Source organism: Triturus cristatus, chromosome 5_2 (assembly GCF_964204655.1).
Source record: "Triturus cristatus chromosome 5_2, aTriCri1.1, whole genome shotgun sequence".
Classification (NCBI taxonomy): Eukaryota; Metazoa; Chordata; class Amphibia; order Caudata; family Salamandridae; genus Triturus; species Triturus cristatus.
In genome coordinates this window covers 68,034,232-68,061,642 of record NC_140588.1, presented here as the reverse complement: position 1 = coordinate 68,061,642, position 27,411 = coordinate 68,034,232, and the positions used below count along the sequence as shown (strand labels likewise).

At 49.9% G+C, this 27,411-nt stretch overlaps 1 protein-coding gene across 1 annotated transcript; it reads left to right on the top strand.

Moving 5' to 3' along the window:
* Positions 1 to 21,404: 21,404 nt before the first annotated feature.
* On the top strand, positions 21,405 to 23,295 carry LOC146822671 (uncharacterized). Its single transcript, XM_085606581.1, has one exon. It carries the CDS (start codon positions 21,405 to 21,407, stop codon positions 23,217 to 23,219), a length of 1,815 nt encoding a protein of 604 aa, XP_085462707.1. The 3' UTR covers positions 23,220 to 23,295.
* The last annotated feature ends 4,116 nt before the right edge of the window (positions 23,296 to 27,411 follow it).

The window sequence follows — 27,411 nt, the reverse complement described above, 5'->3', positions numbered from 1 at the left end:
TAATCACATCGTTGTTTCAATTTACAACAGACGACCCTTTCAGCATTTACTGAAGACATCCGGTTTGTTAGGATAATCATCATATATGTCAATTGTCATCATTTCTTCAACTTCTTTAGCTAAACGTTTCTGGTGAGCAACATCGGCAATAGCTTTCTTATCAGGGATACAGAATGATACACATAATGAGCAGAGCAAGGGACCACATTGAACACAGATACAGCACGAAAACAGAACCGCTACAATAATGCAGAGACCAGTTAGAACCTTCCATCCCCAGGCAGTAATTAACGCCCAAAACCATCCAGAAAAGGACCAAGTGCCGTTTTCTGTATGGATCTCAGCTGCAATTTTATGCAGTTTATTGATGGCATTATAAACTGATGGCGTATGATCAGGGATAAACACACAACAGCTACTTCCAATAATTTTACATGCTCCTCCTCTGTCAGCTAGCATAACGTCTAATACCATACGATTCTGCAATGCAACAATTCTAGTAATTTGCAATTCCTCCGTAAGATTCCCAAGAGCAGCAGCAGTCTGATTTGTCACAGCTTCTACCACTCTTGTTAATCTTCGGATCTTCCTACTGTTCAGGGCAGCTCCAACAAAGAAAAACAGTCCTAAGTTAAAATCAATATACTGCTGCAGACTGGTATCAATCTGATCTACATCGTCAATTGATAAAGTACGTTTATACCTATTTACAGTCACATTATTCAATAATTTCAGATCCTTATGATAAGATGCGGGAGCTAGGAATACAGGAGGTAATAGAAATGATACATAGCATACCCCAGACCACCCAGCCGGCAGACGGTAATAACCTTTATTTCCACACACAAAGTACGTATTATGGGAGGCTAAAAAGGTACTATTGTTCAACCCATCAATGTTCAGAACAGTAATACAATCACTAACACCAACAGGGATAAAACCCACACTCTGGACACACAGGTCCGCTTGAGCTTGTGCTACTTGAATCACAAATTTGTCCTTTCCCACAGTGTCTCTTGTGTTCGTGAAGATGTAGGGAATGGATTCATTGTCTGGTCGGTACTCTTCCCACTCCCAAATTGTCCCATTCGCTTGTGGATACCCATTTTTGTCTTGATGGCATTCTTTATTGAGTCTGAAGAGCAATCGTCCCACTGTCGGTTTCCGAGTGGCAAAAAGCAAAGTATACCATGCTCTACAAGAGCCATTATGAGAGAAAGGAAGTGGTATAAATGGCGTTCCTCCTTTCTTCTGATGAGCTGGCATCATCCCACATATCCAACAGTTCGTAGCATTCGTAGCAACGTGGGTATGATGCAGCATCTGGATGAAAGTGTTGTTCAAGTAAGACTGTCGATGTTTCAACTCTTGATAAGGTAATGTATAAAAGTAATGCTCCTCAGGCACCGGAGTTGTCAACACAAGAATCTTCCGAGCGGGAGTTACATCCTCCACGAACCATGTGGTTATCCCAACAATGGCTACTGTCAACATGAACCCTAATGCACAAAGGACTTTCTTTTTCTCCATGTCAAAGTAAAAAATAAAAGCCCAATATCTTCCTGAAACTAAAAGTCTGTCAGAACTCTTCCCCTTGGGCAGCGGTTGATTTCTTCACCAGCGGGCCAAGACGGGTGTCGCTACACTAATGCAGGGCTGATCCCCCCCCCCCTTGCCTCATCAGCTCTCCGTTTCACTAACCCAAGGGCCGTTCTGACAGTATGTCCCGGTACTGGAAAACTCACTTCCTTGGTCGAAGATGATATCGCCTTCCTCCAGGAGTCGCGTGGTCCGGAAAGAGCTCCTCGGTGGCGTTTGGCTCCGCAGCACGGCCTGTCTCTGCAGCCAAGATTTCTCGTTGATCGGTCAGCACGGCAGGTTCCACCAATCCGGGCGGCACCTTCCTACAGTGCAGGGAATGGATCCAATTCTTTCTGTTGGAGACTCGCACAGCCGTCCTCGTTGCGAGGAGGACCTGCTCAGGACCCACCCATCTCGGTTCCAAGCTGTTTGTTCTGTCAAATATTTTCACCATCACGTGGTCACCAGGTCGGAGACCATGTCCTTCACCGGTAGACCGATCAGGGAGCGCCTCTCGGACCTGTTGATGAATAGAAACCAAGTTATCCGTTAACTGTGCAAGATAATCGTTCATCATTACACAAGGTACATCATACACAGCCTTAGGTTTTGGTGGACCCCAAATATTCATTGGGCGTCCGAAGACAATCTCGTACGGTGTAAGGCCAGTTCGGGAGTGCGGTACCGATCTAATTGACAATAACGCCAGTGGCAGAGCGTCTGGCCAAGTCAAGGACGTCGAAGCTTGAATTTTAGCGATCTTGAGCTTCAGTGTACCATTATACTTCTCGACTAGTCCTGCAGACTGAGGGTGGAATACCGCGTGAAACTTCTGGGTGATGCCCAGGCCCTTCAAGACGTACTTTATAACATCCGCTACAAAGTGAGGCCCATTATCACTCCACAGAAGTCTACAGACGCCATATCGAGGGAAGAACTCTTTCAGCAGCAACTTCGCAGTAGTCATTGCAGTATTGTCTTTCGTAGGGTACGCTTCAACCCATTTGCTGAAAGCGCAGACCACTACTAGAACATACTTCAGATTGTTACAGCGCTCAAGCTGGATGTAATCCATCTGTAAAACCTCGAAGGGTGCAGTAGGTGTCACAAACCCTCCTGCTGGGGTTCGAGTACCCTTTCCTGGGTTATACCTCAAGCAGATCATACAAGTCTGCACCACCCTCTTTGCCGTGCTAGCAATCTCTGGATGCTCCCAGACTTGGGTAAGCAATTTTACAATTGCGGAAGCTCCAACATGTGCTAGCCCATGTGCCATCTGAACCATAGGTTGTACAAAGGCCGTGGGTAATTTCCATCTATCCATCTGCTTATTTCTCCAGCAGCCCTCGTCATCCAGTTCTCCCTCACTAGCCCATTGCTCCCGCTCTTTGTCAGAAGCGGTCCTCTGCATTTCTCGCACTTCCTCCTTCGCATCATGCCATCTTTCCACCTGTGACTTTACTACATACATGGCAGTAGTACCGGGCTGCATCGCAGTCTCCCGTGCTACTCGATCTGCTAGCGCATTCCCTTCTCCAACTTTATCAACTACTTTCCTATGGGCGCCACACTTAACGATGGCAATTTTCTTTGGGTATGTCAATGCGGTTAAAAGATTGTGAACTAACTCTCCATGCATTATCTGTACTCCATGTGACGTCAAAAACCCTCTCTCCTTCCAAAGTAGGCCGAAGTCATGCGCTACTCCGAAGGCATAGCGGCTATCTGTATAAACATTCACACATAGTCCTGTACTGAGCTCACATGCTCGTGTTAATGCTATCAGTTCCGCTGCTTGAGCTGATTTCTGTGGTATGCGTGCTGTCTCCACTATCGTTTGTAATGTGGTAATTGCATACGCTGCTGAAGTCGTACCATCTGGTAGCTTCAGGCATGATCCGTCCACCCACAGTTCTCCATCTACATCTGGAAAGGGCGTATCCTGGAGATCAATACGACCCTTTGTTTGTTCCTCAGTCACGAGAATACAATCATGCGCTTTCCGCGCCTCAGGCTGGGTTTCGGGGTATGGCAACAATGTTGCCGGGTTTAACGTTACGCACCTTTTTAACGTAATATGAGGAGCCAAAAGCGTCAACTCATATCCCGTTAAACGGGCGCTGGTCAAATGCTGCGTCTTCGTTTGATTGAGCAGGGCATCGACAGCATGGGGGACTAATACCAACAGCTTATGAGATAACACAATTCCCTCACTTTGGCGTATTGACACAGCTGTCGCCGCAACCGAGCGAAAACACCCTGGTAATGCTCGGGCGACAGGATCAAGTACAGCCGAAAAATATGCACAAGGGCGCTGCTTATCGCCGTGCATCTGCACTAAAACTGACAATGCACATCCATCTTTCTCATGTACATACAACGAAAAGGGTTTTGCATAATCAGGGGTCCCTAACACTGGTGCTGAACAAAGGGCCTGTCGTAGTTGCTGAAAAGCAGTATCACACTCATCTGACCAAGGGATTGGGATAGGCGTGTCCTTTGTCAAGAGGGCTAACAATGGCTTAGCTATGTGCGAAAACCCCAATATCCACTGTCTACAAAAAGAAACAAGGCCCAAAAATGCACGCACATCCTTCTGTGTGGACGGTCTCGGTGTGTCCAAAATTACTTGGATACGATCCGGTGTGAGTGCACGTCCCTCCTTAGACAAAAGGTGACCCAAATAAGTCACCTTTGGTCTACAGAATTGCAATTTCTTCCTAGATACCTTATGATTGTGGGATGCTAAAAAGGAAAGTAAGGATAACGTACTTTTTTCACACAACTCCAGGGTGTCAGCCGCCAGCAAGATGTCATCGACATATTGAATGAGGGCGACCCCCTCGAGCAGAACAAAGGAATCCAATTGTCTTTTCAAAGCCTGACTGTAAATGCTAGGGCTTTCTGTGTAGCCCTGGGGAATCCTACAAAAACGATAAGATCTATTATTTAATGTAAACCCCAAAAGATATCGGCTATCAGGGTGAATGGGAATGGAAAAGAAGGCATTCTTCAAATCGATCACGGAGAACATAGTCGCCGTAGGTGGTACCAAAGTAAGCAACGTCGTGATATCGGAAACCACTGGGTACTGAGGTATCACGATCTTGTTCACTTCTCTCAAATCAATTATAAACCGATAGACTCTGGCATCCGTATCCTTTTTTAGTATGGGAAGAATCGGACTGTTACAAATGTTGTAGGGGACTTCCTCCACTACCCCTACCGCCATTAAATCCTGCACTATCTGTATGAGAGCCTCCTCACCCTCCTGGGAAATACGGTACTGTGGGAGGCGGGGCAACACCGCCCCCTCCTGGACGCTAATGTTGACCGGTGGAATCACCATTTGTCCCACATCAGTATCCGAAGTCGCCCACAAAGCACAAGGGAGGGTAGCTAACAGCGCATCCTCTGACATCGCACACATCCGTTCAGATCGGGGGTAATTGTCATTCAATATTACCCGCACACCAGCAGGGGAGCAGCGGATCGTAGCCCTAAAATGCTTTAACATATCAAGACCCATAATGTTGTCCGGTGTGTACGGGGCAAGCAGAAACGGACAGGGTGAAGAAAAAGAATCAACCTTAAACATGAGGGGCTGCGAAAGAGGGCTTCGGGAGAGTGTACCGTCAAACCCTACCGATGTGACCATTAAGCCGGATGGGGGAGCCCCCGGAACCAATTGCTTAGACAGTGCACTACGTGTCGCTCCTGTATCCACTAGGAACTGATCAGTAGAGCCCAAAACCTCAGCCGATACATAAGGACCCTTCTGATCGACCGGCACCTCAACTGATTCTAACCCCCATCCAACGCATCCCTATGCATGCTGAGAGTCATGGTACCCCGACCGGTCAATCCCCGACACTTGATCTGTCTCGGTGCTGCCCAGCAGAGTCAAAACGAGCCTGTTCGTTAGAATTCCCTCGAAAGTTCGAAAAACCCCCTCTACCTCGCGGGCCACCGTGGGTATGCCCCTGACTCGATGCATGCAACACCGGACAGTCCCTAGCCCAATGACCCGATTGCTTACAATACGCACATTGGTTCCTATTCAAATCAGATCGGCCCGAGGGAGGACCATAAGATCCTCCCCTACCTCTATTACTACCCCGTCGGGGCGGGCCATAGACTTGTGCCAACATCACCTTTGTTTCCAAATCTTTCGATTTCTTTTCCTCCTGGCCCTTTGCTTCTTGCTCCTGACGCTCATAATACTGGGCGATAGTCAGGAGGGCCGTCGGTGTAGCGGAAGACCAAGAACTTTCACTCGCTTTTAAACGGGCCGCAACTGCCGGCAGCAGATTAGACACATATTTATCCGCAAAAAGGTGGCGTCCCGTATCGTCGGTAAGCGACTGGCCACTAAAATCATGAAACGTCTCCTCAAAGCGCGTAAAGAAGTCCGCAACTGACTCGTCAACTTTCTGTTTACATGCAGCTAACATATTCCAGTCAATCTTTTTAGGGGGAATAATTGTCTTCAACTTAGCCACAATAGCAGCAGGGAGATCTAAAATACTCTGGGGCGGTTTCTGCGCGGGCTTCCGCTCCCTATCCTCATCCTCAAGGTCAGACCACCGGGCCTTAAAGGCAACTATATCATCTACCTTTCGGACAGATCGCCACATATCCGGTGGTAGGATAAGGCCAAAGAACAGGTCTATATCTGCTAAAGTCATAACGCAAGAATTCAAGGCCCCCTCGACTTCTTCGTAGAAGGCCGCTGGATTCTTGCGGGGGTCAGGCAGCGCATTCTTTAATGCCATAACATCAGCTCTATGCCACGGAGTATAAACCCAATTATACACAAAATATCCCTTAGCATCGGCGGAGGTAATGTCCGAGCTAGTCCCCGCTCCTTTAGGAGGAACATACAAAGGCGCCGCCTCGCGCATTGGCTTAGCATGCACTAGATCGCTCTTATCTGATTGAGAGGTGGATGAGTGGCCTTCTGCGGTACACGAATCCGACTGCGTCTCCTCCCCTGCTCGTTGGCGCGCTTTTTCTTTATGGGCCAGCACCGCGTCCCGCAAGGCGAATAGCCGCCGAGCCGTATCAGGAGCCTTAGAGGGAGAAAAAACACCATCATGCAATGCTTTAGCATCCGATGTCACTTCTTCAGGCTCAAAGACACTAGAATATTTCCGAAAAGCAGCAATCACTTCCTCAGCGAAATGACTCAAAAAATACAATCTCTCTCTATCCTGCCACGACCCCCAAGTATGGAACAATTCATCCACGGACACCTTGCCCTTAAGTGCACGGAAGGAAATTTGCCGAAGCTCAGCCATATGCTCAGCCGATAACATGGACCGCGTATCTACCTTACCCGGACCCGGGACAGAATCTTGTGGCCTCGGAGCAGATGCGCCAACATAAGGGGGCGGAGAGCGATCTAGTAAATAAAAATCATCATCAAGATTATTAAGGACAGGATAAAGTGGCTGCCGAACAGCATATTGACCCGAGACTTGCAGCCTACGCTCTTTCTCTTGTCTCTCCGTTTGTTCTTTGTCCTCCCGACGCCTCGCTTCCTGTGCTCGCACATGATCATTCTTCCGTTGTTCTTTATCGAACAGCGCTTTCTCACGCTTCTCTCGCTCACGCACCTCCTTCACCCACAACCGCACACACTCAAACATATCCTGACGAGCACGCCGCTTACACATACACTGTTCCACATACTCAATCTTACGTATATCAAACGATCCATACAAAGGCCATCGTAACTCAGGATCTTTTTTAGTATATTTCCTCCATACTGTGCTGTACATTATGGAAGAAAGACCATGCTTCACATACATATCCCTATTAGGAGTCCCCTCTGGGGGAGCTGGAGCAGATTCCTCGAGGTTCAACCGGTTTCCAAAACAGCAACACCACTTACGGAGTGCGCTAAAAGCAGGCATGCTCAGGAATAATGCAAAATATGCAATATTATAGAAAAATGGCACTTAATCGTTGCGCCGTTCAAAGTTACACAGCTCCGGAGAAATCTCTCCACATTACCTGCCTATATGTGTTGCAACGCATATATTTTCACAAAGACAAATACAAAATATGACTAGTCATCACAAATCAAACTCAAATAGCCGGCCCAGGCTTCAAAAACTCGGAGCAAGTACCGTACACCGGTTCTTACCAATCAAGAGTCCAGATTCCAACTGCCAAGCTCCACAATCGCCCAAACGGCTTTCACGGCAGGACCGACAGAAGAGGTCTCAGTCGAGGACCGGCGCCACCCAGACGGTCAGCTCGGAAGGGAAGGAAGAAAAAACCTCGGGATGCCAGGGCTAAGACGCCGCTGGCAGTGATCACGTCCCCGGCCAAATTCCTCACCTTCGTCGCGACCAGTCCTTCGAGCATCCGAGTCGCCGATGAGCCCCACGTGACGGGCGCCAATTGATGAATACAGGCCCCAGCTAGGCCCGCAGGACACAAGGGTTCGCTCTCCTGTAATGGAATCTATAAGGAAGTTGGCACGGAAACTGCAAAGTACAAAGACAGCATTTATTAACCCTTAAGGGTGGTCCTACAATCCACACAACACTCTTCAGTATTGCATAGAGTAGCACAAAGAACTTACGTACATGGTCCCCTTTTATACATAATAGAGGGGCTCATGAGTGGGTGGATACAACATGAGGCCGAAGAACATTACCATTTATGGTCATTTTCGATACCGAATCAATATGTGGGCGGAGCTAACACACTCCTTGAGCCCGCGAAAACATGGTCAAGCAAGGCTAACTGATAACAGATGTGGTCAAGTCTGGGCATGTGCCAGATGGACAAAGGAGCTATTTATAGACTGTTACTAGGCAGATTACAAGAGCAACTAACACAGAGGTTGGACTCTTCTCGTGGGGAACACATGGAAGCATGACAATACAAAATGGAGTCCAAACTTCGGTCAACATAACGGAGAAAACTTGATCTAGAAAAAGGAATTAATGTCTTTAGTAAATGCTTAATCACATCGTTGTTTCAATTTACAACAGGGGTGGCTGAGAACCTTTCCCTTGGTTGCCTTGGGAATTACTTTGGGGCCCTCTGTAGAACTCCCTCTGTTCACCCTTGTCCCCCCTACTCTTCTGCTGGGGACCCTGAACACCTTTGGCGGGGCGTCCCACGGGACCCTCGTGGACCCTGGTGCTGATCCAGCGGTCCGCCTCCTCAGCAAGCTTCCTAGGGTTAGTCAGCTTGCTATCGATCAGGTGCTGGCGTAGCTCAGGAAAACAATTATCCGACAAGTGCTCCCATGCAATTAAATCAAACAGCCCTTGGTAATCATTCACTTTGCTACCCTTCACCCAACCATCCAGCGCTCTGTAAAAAAAGGTCACATATTCTACATAAGAGGTACCAGGTTTCTTGGTGCAATCCCTAAATCTCTGTCTGTACAATTCAGGAGTTAACCCATACCTTGTCATAAGGGCCTCCTTCATGTGTGGATAGGATGTCTTGACCTCCGAGGGGAGATCCAGCAGTGTGTCCCGCCCTTCACTCAGGAACCTTCCCCACAACCCCGCTCCCCAATCTTTCTCAGGGACCCGGTGGGAGGACATGGCTACTTCATAGACCCTGAACCACTGCCCAATATCATCCTGCTTATAATATTCTTTGACTACATCTTTAGGAATGTGCACCCTTGACTCTGTTGAATTGCTGCCACCAGAGGGTGAGTTGTCTAAACTCCTGGCCTTGAGATCCAACTCCCTCATTTTTCCCTCATGCTCCATGGCCAGTTTTTGCCTTTCCATCTCCGTTTGCAGTTTTGCCATCTCCACCTCATGTGCTCGTGCAGCACTCCTGTCGGCCATCTCCTCTGGCGACAGGCCTCTGCTAGGCTCAAAAACACCTTCTGGGGGTATCACCTCCCGTGCATTCTCTGGGAACTTTGATTCGTGCCAGGCTCTCAGCGCTTTTACGTACTGATCCTTGGTGCTTAGTCCACTTTGCTTAATTCTGTACTTGGAGAGATATCCTTTCAGGACATCATTGGTGCACTTCCTCAGTGCCTCTTGCTCCCAATCGATGTCATCAACTCCAGAGAATATAGAGGACGCTCCGCCTCCACTGACTGAGCTAGGCATGGTTTCTTAAAGTGGAGATTCTTCTTTAGCAACAACTGTCAATCAATCTGTGGCTGCGTTATAGGTCTGTTCTACGTGGTGATCAAATAATTCACTGTATGTAAATCATAAATGCAAATTCGAAATCCCACCGCTGCCACCAATGTTAGAATGGGGAACCTCTGGTTGGCACAGGTAGGTACTTGTGACAAGCAGCGGTCCCTTCTTCTATTCAGGGCGAGAGAATTACCCCTTCAGAACAACCCCTGCTCACCCTATTGGTAGTGTGGTGCGAGCAGTCAGGGCTAAACTTCAGGGCGCTGTCGGTTAAGCATTTATAATAACACACTGTAAATCACAACGATCCCCCACAAACGGACACCAGGCGTAAGTTGTATCAAAAATACGGATGCTTTATATAAAAGATTCTTTGTTAGGCAGGCATGTACAAGACCATCAATAACGGTTGCGAAATGGAAGCCACAAGATGATAATTAGGCACTGTTCTTTTCTTTGGTAACTTATTCGATCACGAGCGCTTCACAGGGCTCGGTTGGGTCGGTCCAGTCACGATGATGCGCAGTGCACCCGGGGTATAGTGATACGGGGAAATCAGAACGTTGCGGACCCCGAGTCCGATAGAGAGTTCACTGTACCTGGGAACGTGCGATGTGCTTGGACGAGTCTTCGGGGGAGATGCAGGTTCTGCACCTCGCGGGTCTCCGGATCAAGAATTCAGCGGGCGGCTCTCGGTAGACAGGTGCGGCCCAGGGCCTCCGACACGGACTGTGCGGGAGGTCACTGCGGAGGGCGGCACGGTCAGACTCAGGCTGGGAGGTGAAGCGGGGCGGCCGGATACGTTACGACGTACGGGCGGCCTTCCGAGGCTTGATTTCACTTCCCAATTAGAAATCCGGCGGGAGGGCGAGAGGGCACCAGGCACGCTCCAGTGGCAGGCAGGTGACAGGGAAGCGGGGCGGCCAGCCTCGATGGGTCCAGAGCGACTCAGGCAGAGCGGGGCTCTCGGCGAGGGGAAGCGGCCAGGCTTCTGGGTGTCACGGCCCTAGGAGGGGTGGCAAGGTGCGCAGAGCACTCCGGCGGGAGAAAGCACACGGCTCGAGTTCTCAGACGAGCGGAGACACGGTGAACCCACTGGTCCTGGGGTTCAGTTCAGGGGGCAAGCTCTTCTTCCAAGCCCTTGGAGATAGTTGAAGAACAAAGTGCAAAAGTCTCTTTCAGTCTTTTTCCTCTCCTTCCTCAGCAAGGCACCTACTGCAGGCCAATCCCTCAGGTCAGGGAAAGTTACTCCTCCTTCAGCTTCTTCCAGGTCCTTCTAGTCGGGCAGAGTTCCTTCGTGGTTCAATCTGGATCTGATTTCTTAGGAGCCAGGCTCCTACTTTTATACAGTGATTCTTTTGTTCTTTAGCGCCAGGGGGCCTGGGCCTGGCTCAGTCCAGTTCTGGAGTACTTTGTTTTGGTGACTCTGCTCTTTCCTTTCAGCAGCAGGGCAGAGACATCAGCCGCTCCACAGGGGGCGGAGCCGGCTTTGTGGTGGCAGAGCACAGGTCTATTCAAGAGTCAGGGTGTACTCCTCCCACCCATCCTGGTGCAATCTCTCTACCCACCACCTGGCAGCCAACCTGTCTCCTGGAATCCCCCAGCCCTGCTCCTGTACTGTTGCTAGGCAGAACACACAGCCACAGCAGAGGCGGACTGAGATGGTCAGGCACGCAAAGGCTAGCTTTCTAAAAGTAGCATTTGCAAACCCAGGATATTAAAATAACCTTTACTAAAAGATGTATTTTATTATCCCGAGTTCAGGCATACTAAACATGACTTTCTACCATGCTCTCTGAGTCCACTGGGGTCACAGCGTGTAGCGATCCCAGCAGCCCATTCTGGCCTATGGAGAGCAGGTAGCCTTCAATAGTGAAAAACGAAAATGGTTGTAATTCACTATTAAGACATGCCACACACCTCAGGGCATGTCCTACCTTATGCCTACAATGCACCCTGCGCTTGGGCCTACCAGAGGGGTGACTAACATGTAGTTAAGGGAAGGTTTAGGGACTGGCAAGTGGGGACACTTGCTCAGTCAGCGCGACGGTACCAGACCGCGCGCAGGTTCTGCAGTGGCAGATCCTAGACACATTTTACCCCGCTGCTTCGGTGGGTGGCACAATCAGTGCTGCAAGCCCACTAGCAGCATTTGGATATACAAGCCCTTGGCACCCCTGGTGCACGCTACTAGGGACTGACAGTAAACCAAATATGCCAAACGTGGAAGTCAATTCGCATAATACATTTTACCATAGGGAGCACTTGCACTGTGGCACTGGATGGCAGTGGCACAGTGCCCTGAGCGCCTAACACCAACACAAAAACACATTGAGGCACAGACAAAAATGGAAGGGTGACCCACGCCAATGGTGCCAGGTCTAACACGTGTCCCCTCCAGCTGAAAAGTGGGGAGAACTACCCTACCCCAGGGAGTTCTTCATCACTAAGGCGGAAAAACCTGGACAGACCGTCAGCATTGGCGTGATCTGTGCCAGGGCGATGCTCCACCGTAAAGTCCATACCCTGTAGGGAGATGGACCACCTCAACAGTTTTGGGTTCTCACCCCTCATTTGCATCAACCATCGGAGGGGCCTGTGGTCGGTCTGAACCCGGAAGTGAGACCCAAACAAGTAGGGTCTTAGCTTCTTCAGCGCCCAGACCACAGCAAATGCTTCTCGTTCTATCGCACTCCACCTTTGTTCCCGGGGAAGTAGCCTCCTGCTAATAAAGGCTACTGGTTGGTCAAAGCCCTCCTCAGTGATCTGTGAGAGAACAGCCCCTACACCATGCTCTGATGCATCCGTCTGCACCAGGAACTCTTTGGAGAAGTCAGGAGCCAAGAGCACGGGCGCCGTGCACATGGCAGTTTTCAGGGTGTCGAAGGCTTTCTGACAGGTATCAGTCCATATCACTTTTCTGGGCTGCTTCTTCGAAGTCAGCTCTGTCAAGGGGGCAACGATGCTGCCATACCCCTTGACAAACCTCCTGTAGTACCCGGTGAGTCCTAAAAAGGCCCTCACCTCCGTCTGGGTCTTTGGGGGCTCCCAAGCCAGGATGGTTTCAACTTTGGGTTGGAGGGGCGCCACCTGGCCGCTCCCCACTTGGTGTCCCAAGTACACCACTGAACCCTGCCCGATCTGACACTTGCTTGCCTTGATCGTGAGGCCTGCCTTGTGCAGCGCCATCAACACTTCCCAGAGATGTTGCAGGTGTTCTTTCCATGTGCCGCTGAACACTGCGATGTCATCCAGGTAGGCGGCGCTGAACTCGGTCAGCCCAGCCAACACCTGGTTGACCAACCTCTGGAAGGTGGCAGGGGCATTCTTCATCCCAAAGGGCATCACCCGGAACTGGTAATGCCCATCTGGTGTAGAGAACGCGGACCTCTCTTTGGCCCCATCAGTTAAGGCGATCTGCCAGTACCCAGATGTTAAATCAAACATGCTGAGGTACCGTGCAGCCCCTAACCGATCGATGAGCTCATCAGCTCTGGGGATAGGGTGCGCGTCAGTCTTCGTGACTGAGTTGAGTCCTCGGTAGTCCACACAGAACCGGAGTTCGGGCGTGGCACCCGGCGCTGCAGCCTTTGGGACCAAGACCACTGGGCTGGCCCAAGGACTGCTGGAGGACTCAACCACCCCTAGGGCAAGCATCTTCGAGACCTCCTCTTTGATGCAGGCTCTGACCCTGTCAGTTACCCGGTAGGCTTTGTGCTTCACAGGTAAGCTGTCTCCTGTATCCACATCATGGACGCACCAATTTGTGATACCAGGAACCAGGGAGAACACGTCAGGGAACTGCCCCAGCAGCTGGCGGCAGTCACCCTGTTGCTCAGGGGTCAGGGTGGGTGAGAGGTTAACTCCATCCACTGACCCGTCTCGCTCTGAGGCTACCAAGAGGTCAGGAAGAGGCTCGGACTCCTCTTCCGTCCCATCATCGGTGGCCAAGAGCATGCCCACTTCGGACCTCTCCAAGTGGGGCTTCAGTCGATTGACATGTAGGACCCTTAAGGGGTTCCTAGGAGACCGCAAGTTCACCAAGTAGGTGACAGAACTCTTGCGCTCCACAATCTCAAAGGGTCCTGTCCACTTGTCCTGGAGTGCACAAGGCTCCACAGGGGCCAGGACCCACACTTTTTGACCAGGTTGAAGCTCAACCAGAGTGGCATTCTGGTCGTACCACCGCTTCATTTCCTCCTGGCTGGCTTCCAGGTTTGCCTCAGCAAGTTGCCTGAAACGCCTAGTCTGGTTCCGGAAAGCCAGCATGTAACTGTATACATTCTGGGGAGGTTTCCTGGGAGATTGCTCCCAGCCTTCCTTGACCAGACTAAGAGGTCCTCGTACTGGGTGGCCGTACAAAAGCTCAAAGGGACTGAACCCTAGAGACTTTTGTGGCACCTCGCGGTACGCAAAGAGAAGGCATGGTAAGAGGATGTCCCACTTACGCCTCATGGGTTCCTCGAGACCCATAATCATGCCCTTCAGGGTTCGGTTGAAGCGCTCAACCAACCCGTTTCCTTGGGGATGGTAAGGGGTGGTGAACTTGTAGGTCACACCACACTCTTGCCAAAGGGACTTCATATATTTCGATATGAAGTTGGTCCCCCTGTCAGACACCACCTCTAGAGGGAATCCTACTCGTGAGAAAATTCCCATCAGTGCACGGCTCACCACGGGGGCCGTCACTGTCCTCAGAGGGATGGCTTCAGGGTACTGAGTGGCATGGTCCACCAAGACCAGGATAAACCTGTTGCCCATGGCTGTCTTGGGGTCCAGTGGCCCCACAATGTCAATCCCCACCCGCTGGAATGGGGTACTGACCACAGGGAAAGGTTGGAGTGGAGCTCTCAGCTTCCTTCCACTCTTGCCACTTGCCTGGCAAGTCTGGCATGTCCTGCAGTGAGTGTCAGAACTCCTGCGCATTTGGGGCCAATAAAAGTGGGTGACAAGCCTTTCAAAGGTCTTGTCCTGCCCCAAATGTCCTGCTAACGGTACGTCGTGAGCCAGCCCCAGTAGGAAGGCTCTGAACTTCTGGGGTACCACCAGCGCACGGGCTGACCCAGGTTCAGTAACCTTAGGCTCTGAGTATAGGAGGTCGTTCTCCCAGTAGATCAAGTGAGTTCCGGACTGATCACCCTTGGCCTGGGCTGCAGCCTGCTGCCGCATACCCTCTAGAGAGGGGCATTCTTTCTGCTCCCTGCAGAATTCCTCCCTGGTGGGGCCTCCTTCTTGCTGCCAATGGGTCAGCTCAGGCAGGTCCCCCAGTTCGGCTATCTGTTCCCCGGTAGGCTCCAGGGCACCCCCTCAAGGTCTGCTTCCTCCTGGGCCGTGGGAACTTCAGGAGCCGGATTCCCGTGCCTCCTGTGCCCTCTCCCTAAGGCCGGTTCCTGGACCTCTCCCTCAGGCTCCAGGGTTCCTTCAACACCCCTACTGGCTGCCATTGACTGGGTGGTCACGCACGCCCAATCAGGTAAACCTACCATCCGCAGGTGAGTTGTCTTCTCCACCTTTTCCCAAGGGGAGCTCTCCAAATCGTTACCTAGGAGACAATCAACAGGCATGGCCTCTCTCACAGCCACTTGCAGAGTACCAGAGACCCCCCCACTCAAAGGGAACCTGAGCCACTGGACACTGACTCTCTGTGTTGTCGGCGTTGACAACACGGCAGAATGCGTGTGGGACAACCTGCTCTTGAGACACTAAGGGCCCGATTCACAGAACTAACTTAAGACAAAATCCTAAACTTACTACTTTTGGTATTCACAGAAGTTAGGATTTTGTCTTAAGTTTGTCTTAAGACAAACTTAAGACAAACTTAAGACAGACTTAAGACAAACTTAAGACAGACTTAAGACAGTCTTAGGTCTGTCTTAAGTTTGTCTTAAGTCTATCTTAAGTCTGTCTTAAGTTTGTCTTAAGACAAACTTAAGACAAAATCCTAACTTCTGTGAATACCAAAAGTAGTAAGTTTAGGATTTTGTCTTAAGTTAGTTCTGTGAATCGGCCTCCAGGTGTTGCTTGACAGCAGTCACACTGGCTCCTGTATCTCTAAGAGCCCCCACCCTTCGGCCATTTATGGTCACCCACTGCCCATACTTTTGAGTATTGGGGGGCAGTTGGGCCTCAGCGACCATCTCACTGTCTCCTAATGAGACTAGGGTCATCTGCCCCTTGGACATCTATCTCCCTCCCAAAGGCTACACTATTCACCTGCTTGGGGGGTGGAGCACCGGAGGGTGCTGGTTTACCATACAGGGGGCACTTGGGATCCACGGAAATGTGCCCCAGGTTGTTACACTTGTAACATCTGAGGGGCCCCCTTTGAACAGGGCTACCTGTCGGGGCCCCGGTCTGCTTCGGGGGTGGGGGTGGCTGAGAACCTTTCCCTTGGTTCCCTTGGGAATTACTTTGGGGCCCTCTGTAGAACTCTCTCTGTTTACCCTTGTCCCCCCTACTCTTCTGCTGGGGACCCTGAACACCTTTGGCGGGGCCTCCCACGGGACCCTCGTGGACCCTGGTGCTGATCCAGCGGTCCGCCTCCTCAGCAAGCTTCCTAGGGTTAGTCAGCTTGCTATCGATCAGGTGCTGGCGTAGCTCAGGAAAACAAATATCCGACAAGTGCTCCCATGCAATTAAATCAAACAGCCCTTGGTAATCATTCCCTTTGCTACCCTTCACCCAACCATCCAGCGCTCTGTAAAAAAAGGTCACATATTCTACATAAGAGGTACCAGGTTTCTTGGTGCAATCCCTAAATCTCTGTCTGTACAATTCAGGAGTTAACCCATACCTTGTCATAAGGGCCTCCTTCATGTGTGGATAGGATGTCTTGACCTCCGAGGGGAGATCCAGCAGTGTGTCCCGCCCTTCACTCAGGAACCTTCCCCACAACCCCGCTCCCCAATCTTTCTCAGGGACCCGGTGGGAGGACATGGCTACTTCATAGGCCCTGAACCACTGCCCAATATCATCCTGCTTATAATATTCTTTGACTACATCTTTAGGAATGTGCACCCTTGACTCTGTTGAATTGCTGCCACCAGAGGGTGAGTTGTCTAAACTCCTGGCCTTGAGATCCAACTCCCTCATTTTTACCTCATGCTCCATGGCCAGTTTTTGCCTTTCCATCTCCATTTGCAGTTTTGCCATCTCCACCTCATGTGCTCGTGCAGCACTCCTGTCGGCCATCTCCTCTGGCGACAGGCCTCTGCTAGGCTCAAAAACACATTCTGGGGGTATCACCTCCCGTGCATTCTCTGGGAACTTTGATTCGTGCCAGGCTCTCAGCGCTTTTACGTACTGATCCTTGGTGCTTAGTCCACTTTGCTTAATTCTGTACTTGGAGAGATATCCTTTCAGGACATCATTGGTGCACTTCCTCAGTGCCTCTTGCTCCCAATCGATGTCATCAACTCCAGAGAATATAGAGGACGCTCCGCCTCCACTGACTGAGCTAGGCATGGTTTCTTAAAGTGGAGATTCTTCTTTAGCAACAACTGTCAATCAATCTGTGGCTGCGTTATAGGTCTGCTCTACGTGGTGATCAAATAATTCACTGTATGTAAATCATAAATGCAAATTCGAAATCCCACCGCTGCCACCAATGTTAGAATGGGGAACCTCTGGTTGGCACAGGTAGGTACTTGTGACAAGCAGTGGTCCCTTCTTCTATTCAGGGCGAGAGAATTACCCCTTCAGAACAACCCCTGCTCACCCTATAGGTAGTGTGGCGCGAGCAGTCAGGGCTAAACTTCAGGGCGCTGTCGGTTAAGCATTTATAATAACTAGCCTGTCCGGAATTCGGTTTAAACCGAATCTAACCGACACTACCCTACCGGATGAAAATCAGCGCACTCGGTTTAAACCGAGTGTCACTGATTTTCATTGCTGTTGCACCGCTTGGCCACTTGATGGAGCCAAAGCGTTAGATGCAAAGCCCCAGAACAGAAGCAGTTTGGAACGTGTGTCACCCCCCTTAAATTCAGGGACACACATTGGTTGGCAAGGTTGGTGGGTGGGGCCAGGTCCGATTGAAAATGCTGTCCGGACTTTGTCTGGCCCCACACACCACACCGCAGCGCACCTCAGACCCCCCCGATGACGAAACGACGACGAGACGACGACCGCCAGTGCTCCAAGGCCCAGCAGGTAAGTGGAAAGTGCCCGCATGTTGTTTTGTAAGACTAGCCAGCGTGGTGTAGCAGATCGTGGTGGCTAGATTTGGTAGCTAGGGAGCAAATGTTGCCGTTGTATTTCAATTTTGCGAGAATCTCCCCACTTGTAACCATCGCACATACAGCCGCAACCGGGCACTCCACAGGTCTTTAAAAGACCATTTGCAAGTTTTAATGAGGCCTCGCTGTTATTTGACCCCTTAAGAGCAAATGTTGCCGTTGTATTTCATTTTTGCGAGAATCTCCCCACTTTTAACCGTCGCACATACAGCCGCAACCGGGCACTCCACAGGTCTTTAAAAGACCATTTGCAAGTTTTAATGAGGCCTCGCTGTTATTTGACCCCTTAAGAGCCCCTGCAGCTCCCACCGACGGTGCCCGCCTCCGGGGCAGGGGTCCCTCCGTGCGGCGGAGCAGAAGCGCCTGGAGCGTGGGAGGAGGGGCACGGGCAGAGAGAGGGGGCGCGTGGGGCACCAGCCTCCCCCAAACACTCTCCGCAATGCCTATGGATGGAAGGCAGGCGCCTAGAGGCGGGCAGTGCGCATAGATGGAAGGCGCTGTGCCATCCTCCAATTGACAGGTGACGCATCCCGGGCTCCAGCAGTCCAGATCCGTGGGGTGGGCGCTCCTGGGTCACTTCGGGGGCAGGCGGTGGAGAGCAGGCGCATCCTGACCGGAGCAGCAGGGAAGAGAGTAAAGCCTCGCATTTAGTGATCGTATTACTTCAATTCATTTTTTATGCTCATTAACCCTGTCTGGACACAGGTCCCACCACATTAGTACTAGTTGTGTACCAAAATATGACAATAAGCAACAGAAACGTGATCAGCCAACCTTTGCGAAGTGCCTGACACTGCACTGCACCATGTGTTGCCACGTGTTAGTAATGTTTGAGCTAGAACAATTTTGCGAGAATCTCCCCACTTTTAACCGTCACACATACAGCCGCAACCGGGCACTCCACAGATCTTTAAAAGACCATTTGCAAGTTAATGAGGCCTCGCTGTTATTTGACCCCTTAAGAGCCCCTGCAGCTCCCACCGACGGTGCCCGCCTCCGGGGCAGGGGTCCCTCCGTGCGGCGGAGCAGAAGTGCCTGGAGCGTGGGAGGCGGGGCACGGGCAGAGAGAGGGGGCGCGTGGGGCACCAGCCTCCCCCAAACACGCTCCGCAATGCCTATGGATGGAAGGCAGGCGCCTAGAGGCGGGCAGTGCGCATAGATGGAAGGCGCTGTGCCATCCTCCAATTGACAGGCGACGCATCCCGGGCTCCAGCAGTCCAGATCCGTGGGGTGGGCGCTCCTGGGTCACTTCGGGGGCAGGCGGTGGAGAGCAGGCGCATCCTGACCGGAGCAGCAGGGAAGAGAGTAAAGCCTCGCATTTAGTGATCGTATTACTTCAATTCATTTTTTATGCTCATTAACCCTGTCTGGACACAGGTCCCACCACATTAGTACTAGTTGTGTACCAAAATATGACAATAAGCAACAGAAACGTGATCAGCCAACCTTTGCGAAGTGCCTCGCTTCAGCTGCTCTGGTCCACTCACTCTCATCTTAGCATTGCTACCCCTAGCCCTTGCCTGCAACATACACAGCATACAACACTGACACTCGTGGATAAAATATGTGTTGCAAGTCTGTTTTGAAAGCAATGATCTGCTGATCTGTTTAAATCATATGCACTCTGTAATCTACTTGGTACACGTTGTTTGCAGCAGGCATATTAATCCTCTGCACTAACTTCACCTAAGTCAAAACCTCAACTTTACAAAACACCGAGCTCTCTCCAGGAAGATAATTAATCACACGAGTTTTCTTGACATTTATGTGAAGTCTGGTAATTGCCGGGGGCTCGTCATTAATAAATAAATAGGGCAGACGTGCTTTAAAATCTATAATAATGTTGCCCAGCAATAGTCAGAATGGCGATGCAGGAGGTCTAGAAGAGGTGAAAAAACAACTAAGCCTCATTAACATGCGCATGGTCTGTGAAGTACTGGGGGGGGGGCGGCGGCTGTGTGTGCGCCTGAAGCTAATTCAGCCCGGGCTGACGGGGGAGGGGGGTGTATGCACTGACCGCAACCTGCCAGGCCAGTGCAAGCTCTTGCATCCCTCTCTTTCTCTGCCTGCCATTGCGCTCCATGCTTCTGAAAGGCGATAAAAAAACACGTGAAGTTGCTTTCAAATGTCCGATCCTGCAGCAGCACACTTCCAAAGTCCATACATGACAGAAACCCGATTGAAGGCCCCATTCTCCCGATTTTTTTTTTTTTTTTTTTAAATCTCCCACTTTGGTTTTCTGAAATGCTGGCATGTATGTTATTGTACCCTGCAGATGGGAAACCTATGCTATGACGTAGCATCAGTGCGGGCCTCTGGTGTGGTCAGCAGAGCTCCAAGTGAGGCTGCCAGGGCTGGGCTCTGGATGAAGCCTGCATGGAAGGCCCCAGTAGTTTGCGCAACAAAAAGGGACCCCATGTTTCTAGCAGCACTGACAAGTGTGTGTGTGGGTGGGTGGAGCGGCACCCTGCTCCTCAGGCCGCCAGATTGGTATTTACAACTATGGCTTAAAAGATTCAGCCCCCCCCCCCCGAAATTTTTTCCTGCCCCTCCCCCCCCCCTGAAATTTGGCTCTAGTTGTGCCTCTGCTATGCAAAGGTAGATTTAACCATAGCTGCAGAGGCGCCAGTAAAGCCTCTAAATAGTAAGTTTTTGTGTGCGTGCGTGTTTATCAAGAACATCTCCATGTAAATTCATTACATAGTGGTTGCAGCTTTTCTGTAGTGAAGGTTAGAACATGTAATCCGTAGGAAAAGTATTTTGGGTTTTGCAAAAATACCTTTTTGTTTTTCCCCCCTTCTTAGAGCCCCTGCATCTCCATTCTGCCGATTGCTGGCAGAACCCCCCCCCCCCCGAAATTTGACTGTAGTTGCGCATCTGGGAGCTATGTAAGTATATTTACGCCGCTGGTCCTTATTACTGTTGAACTGTATATGAATGTTTGATACTGTACACATGGATTCAACATTCCCCTTTCATTAAGCTGAACATTCTCCTGGCAATAGGTTACCTGACCTGCATCTGTATATACATCGCATTTATTTGGACTTTTTTAACGCGTGAATTTGGCCTAAGGGCTTTCGACCACAAAGTATTATTCACTTTTAGGCAAGCTGGAGGTTAGCTAATGTGCATACATCCAGAACTGAATTCTTTCTAAAAGCATGATGGGTAAAAAGCATTTAGGGTACCAGGGATACAGATTTTTAATGTTTTCAATCAAAAGTACTCAGAAACTGCAAATTGCCAGTTTTCGTGAATGTTCCTGTTAGTGGCCTGATGGCTGAAGGTTTTGCTTCAAGGTAGACTTTTTGTTTGGTGTCATCAGGCTTTAAAGATAAAATGGATTCTTATGCTATCACCAATTAGTGGCTTCATTATTTTTTCAACAGTACACAACCGGTTTCTAAGTGTTTCCTTTATGATCTAGTTTGCGCAGAACAACATGCCCCGCAGAATAAAGACGGCAGAAGATTATGTGCTGGAAAACAAAGATTTCATGGTTGAAGAAGTGCGTGGGCAAAAGATGTTAATTTGCAGGTTTTGCAGAGTGACTGTCCCAATAGTAACTGGGAAGACTGCAAGCCGAATTGCTGAACATCTTGTTACCAAGACCCACTTGAAATTGAAAGAGCCACCTAATAGCGACAGCCTATGCCAGATGTCTCTTGCTGAGACAATGACACGCTTCAAAAGAAAACGTGAGGAAGAAAAGGATGTGGCACATGAATTTGTACGTGCCCTAGTGCAATCTGGAACCAGCTTACACCAAGCCGATGGACCTATTGGGAATCTGTTCCGCAAGCGTGCACCAGCATGCAAAACATTACCAAGAGCAACACAAATGTATGAGAAATACCTACCAGAGGTGTTCCTTGCAGATATCGAACATATTTCAGAGTTACTCCAGGGTGATGTAAAGATCTCTGTTACCCTTGATGAAACCCCAGAGATGCGTGGCGACCCAGCAGTGGCAGTGCTAATCACATTTTGTGATGCAAAAAATGGATGGTACAGACGTACCATCATGGCAGATCTAGATGTACTGGAAACATGCAACGCAGTGTCACTTGGGATGCTGCTGCAGAGAGTTCTGACAAAGTTTAACAAAGATTGGAGTGACATTGTTTGTATTTGCAGCGATTCCGTTACGTATATGAAAAAGTTATGTGATGACCTTTCAAAAGCAATACCTGAGCTGAAGTGTTTCCCTGTAAGAGACCCATGCCATTTGCTAGATGGTATGCTGAAAGCAGCTCTCCAATCTTCTGAGCTAATGAAGAATGCTATTGATTTTGTAGTCCATTCAGGTGCACTGTTTCGGTATGCGCGGGAACTAAAACGCAAATATTTCTCTTTTTGTGTTTTGTGTGGCAGCAAAGAAAAAGTAATCCCAACTGTGTCATTTAGTCGGTGGTTCTCAGTCCTAGAGGACGTGAATGCAATTTTATCTATGTGGCGACCGTTTACTGATTTTTTGCTTAGTGATGATGCAAAAGGCAAGAAATGTGAGGATCTTCGGGTGCATATTGATAGCGATGTAAAAAAAAGTACATTGTACTGCATTCTTAGATTCCAACAAGAAAATATGACTGCTGTAGTGGACATAATCAAAAAACTAGAGTCAGAAAACACCCTGGTCTACCAAGTGTTCAGCATCATTGGTGTAGATGTCAAACATCTCCTCGAGAGTAGGCTAGGCGACACTTTTAGTGACTTTGGCACTGCAACATGTTCCCTGTTAGAATGCTTGCCACTTGGTAAGCAGAGAAGTGTTGAGGACCAATTCAGGAAATTTTATTTCACAATGCATGAGAAATGGCTAGCTATGATGCATAGAAATGTCCCTTCACCAACCATGGCGTTTGAAGCCAATGAAGCCTCACTTTGGTACTCTGCGCAAGTGTTAGATCCCTTCCATAAAGGGGAATTTTCTCCAGATTTTGCAAAGTACAGCTTCATTTTTGACCGCTTTAACACCTCGGAGGGCATATGCACCCAGTTCAACGCATATGTCGCAGAACCTGGCCCAGAGAATGTCAACCTTGAGGTGCACCAATACTGGCATGGAAAGCTACGTCAGTGGCCAGAGTTGGCACATTGTGTACTGTCTGTTTTGGCGTTGCCAGTCTCAAGTGCCAATGTCGAGAGGGCCTTTTCCCAAATAAAAGTGTACATGGGTAGGAAAGAGAGAGCGCGAATGACCAAAGATTCACTGAAAAAATATTGTATGGTGTACTACAATAAATTCGACTTGTAAAGATGTACTTTAACCTCTTATACACTGTACATAGACTGTCTATATTCCATGCACCAATTAAGAAAGCAAACAATAATAAAAGCAAAGCGTCCCAAAAACACCGGTAAAACACCGTTTCAGTTGTTTTTTTGGGGGCGAAAATGAGTAACCACTGAAAAGCACTGTTTTTTTGAGGTTTTGAAATCACTGGAAAACACTGAAAAAACACCACCAGAATTCACCAAAAATAGAAACTGAAAACAGGAAAACCTAATAATAACACACAGTAAATCACAACGATCCCCCACAAACGGACACCAGGCGTAAGTTGTATCAAAAATACGGATGCTTTATATAAAAGATTCTTTGTTACGCAGGCATGTACAAGACCATCAATAACGGTTGCGAAATGGAAGCCACAAGATGATAATTAGGCACTGTTCTTTTCTTTGGTAACTTATTCGATCACGAGCGCTTCACAGGGCTCGGTTGTGTCGGTCCAGTCACGATGATGCGCAGTGCACCCGGGGTATAGTGATACGGGGAAATCAGAACGATGCGGACCCCGAGTCCGATAGAGAGTTCACTGTACCTGGGAACGTGCGATGTGCTTGGACGAGTCTTCGGGGGAGATGCAGGTTCTGCACCTCGCGGGTCTCCGGATCAAGAATTCAGCGGGCGGCTCTCGGTAGACAGGTGCGGCCCAGGGCCTCCGACACGGACTGTGCAGGAGGTCACTGCGGAGGGCGGCACGGTCAGACTCAGGCTGGGAGGTGAAGCGGGGCGGCCGGATACGTTACGACGTACGGGCGGCCGTCCGAGGCTTGATTTCACTTCCCAATTAGAAATCCGGCGGGAGGGCGAGAGGGCACCAGGCACGCTCCAGTGGCAGGCAGGTGACAGGGAAGCGGGGCGGCCAGCCTTGATGGGTCCAGAGCGACTCAGGCAGAGCGGGGCTCTCGGCGAGGGGAAGCGGCCAGGCTTCTGGGTGTCACGGCCCTAGGAGGGGTGGCAAGGTGCGCAGAGCACTCCGGCGGGAGAAAGCACATGGCTCGAGTTCTCAGACGAGCGGAGACACGGTGAACCCACTGGTCCTGGGGTTCAGTTCAGGGGGCAAGCTCTTCTTCCAAGCCCTTGGAGATAGTTGAAGAACAAAGTGCAAAAGTCTCTTTCAGTCTTTTTCCTCTCCTTCCTCAGCAAGGCACCTACTGCAGGCCAATCCCTCAGGTCAGGGAAAGTTACTCCTCCTTCAGCTTCTTCCAGGTCCTTCTAGTCGGGCAGAGTTCCTTCGTGGTTCAATCTGGATCTGATTTCTTAGGAGCCAGGCTCCTACTTTTATACAGTGATTCTTTTGTTCTTTAGCGCCAGGGGGCCTGGGCCTGGCTCAGTCCAGTTCTGGAGTACTTTGTTTTGGTGACTCTGCTCTTTCCTTTCAGCAGCAGGGCAGAGACATCAGCCGCTCCACAGGGGGCGGAGCCGGCTTTGTGGTGGCAGAGCACAGGTCTATTCAAGAGTCAGGGTGTACTCCTCCCACCCATCCTGGTGCAATCTCTCTACCCACCACCTGGCAGCCAACCTGTCTCCTGGAATCCCCCAGCCCTGCTCCTGTACTGTTGCTAGGCAGAACACACAGCCACAGCAGAGGCGGACTGAGATGGTCAGGCACGCAAAGGCTAGCTTTCTAAAAGTAGCATTTGCAAACCCAGGATATTAAAATAACCTTTACTAAAAGATGTATTTTATTATCCCGAGTTCAGGCATATTAAACATGACTTTCTACCATGCTCTCTGAGTCCACTGGGGTCACAGCGTGTAGCGATCCCAGCAGCCCATTCTGGCCTATGGAGAGCAGGTAGCCTTCAATAGTGAAAAACGAAAATGGTTGTAATTCACTATTAAGACATGCCACACACCTCAGGGCATGTCCTACCTTATGCCTACAATGCACCCTGTGCTTGGGCCTACCAGAGGGGTGACTAACATGTAGTTAAGGGAAGGTTTAGGGACTGGCAAGTGGGGACACTTGCTCAGTCAGCGCGATGGTACCAGACCGCGCGCAGGTTCTGCAGTGGCAGATCCTAGACACATTTTACCCCGCTGCTTCGGTGGGTGGCACAACAGTGCTGCAAGCCCACTAGCAGCATTTGGATATACAAGCCCTTGGCACCCCTGGTGCACGCTACTAGGGACTGACAGTAAACCAAATATGCCAAACGTGGAAGTCAATTCGCATAATACATTTTACCATAGGGAGCACTTGCACTGTGGCACTGGATGGCAGTGGCACAGTGCCCTGAGCGGCTAACACCAACACAAAAACACATTGAGGCACAGACAAAAATGGAAGGGTGACCCACGCCAATGGTGCCAGGTCTAACACTGACCAACGTTTCTCTCTAGGGGTCAGCCTTCTACTTATAAAAGCAATGGGCTGGTCTTGACCATCTATATTCAGTTGTGAAAGAACAGCTCTCACTCCTAACTCAGAAGCATCTGTCTGGACAATGAACTCTTTGGAGTAGTCTGGACCTTTCAGAATAGGTGCACTGCACATGGCCTGCTTCAGGTCATCAAATGCTTTTTGACAGCTTACTGTCCACTGAACTTTCTTTGGCATTTTCTTGGAGGTCAAGTCATTAAGTGGTGTCACAATGGACCCATAGTTCTTAACAAACTTTCTGTAGTACCCAGTCAGGCCCAAGAAAGCTCTGACCTGAGTCTGGGTAGTTGGAGGAGTCCAGTCCTTTATGGTCTGGATCTTGCTCTCCAGTGTTTGAACCTGACCCCCACCAACCAGGTGGCCCAGGTATACAACCTTGCTCTGCCCTATCTGGCACTTAGTGGCCTTGATAGTGAGGCCTGCCTTTTGCAGGGCCTCTAAAACATTCCTCAGGTGGACCAGGTGATCCTCCCAGGTGGAGCTAAAGTCAGCAATATCATCAAGATAAGCTGCACAATAATCATCCAACCCAGTAAGAACTTGATTCACCAACCTTTGGAAAGTGGCAGGTGCATTCTTCAAACCAAAGGGCATTACCACAAATTGATAATGTCCTCCTGGGGTCGAGAAAACAGTTTTGGCCTTTGCATTCTCAGCTAGTCTGATTTGCCAGTAGCCTGCTGTCAGGTCAAATGTGCTCAAAAACGTAGCAGCTGCCAGTCTGTCAATGAGCTCATCTGCCCTAGGTAATGGGTGGGCATCTGTCCTAGTGACAGCATTGAGACCTCTGTAATCCACGCAAAACCTCATCTCTCTCTTACCATCTTGGGTGTGAGGCTTTGGCACAAGGACTACAGGACTAGCCCAAGGGCTCTCTGAAGGTTCAATGACTCCCAGCTCCAACATCTTTTGTACCTCAACTTTTATGCAGTCCCTGACATGGTCAGGTTGCCTGTAGATTTTACTCTTCACAGGCAGACTGTCACCAGTGTCCACCTCATGGGTGCACCAGTTTGTCTGACTTGGGGTCAGAGAGAACATATGTCTGTAGGATTGCAGAACCTGTCTGCAGTCCTGTTGCTGATGGACAGTGAGGCTGTCAGAAAAGACCACACCATCAACTGAGCCATCATCAGGGTTCTGAGTCAACAGGTCTGGGAGAGGGTCACTCTCTTCCTCCTGCCCCTCATATGTAGCCATGAGTAAGCCCATGTCTGCCCTGTCAACATATGCCTTCAATCTGTTGACATGAAGCACCCTGTGGGGGCTTCTGGGAGTCCCAAGGTCCACCAAGTAGGTGACTTCTCCCTTTTTCACAACAATAGTGTGGGGTCCAGACCATTTGTCTTGGAGTGCTGCTGGGGCCACTGGCTCCAACACCCACACTTTCTGCCCTGGCTGGTAAACAGTCAGCACAGCCTTTTGGTCATGCCAAGCCTTTTGGAGTTCTTGGCTTGCCTCAAGGTTTTTAGAAGCCTTCTTCATATACTCTGCCATCCTGGAGCGGAGACCAAGTACATAATCCACTATATCAAGTTTGGGTTGTCTGAGAGGTCTCTCCCATCCTTCCCTTACTAAACATAGGGGTCCTCTTACAGGATGCCCAAACAAAAGCTCAAAAGGGCTGTAGCCAACCCCCACTTGTGGTACCTCTCTGTAAGCAAACAGAAGGCAGGGTAAAAGGATGTCCCATCTTCGCCTAAGCTTGTCTGGTAAACCTTTTATCATTCCCTTTAGGGTCTTGTTGAATCTCTCAACAAGCCCATTGCACTG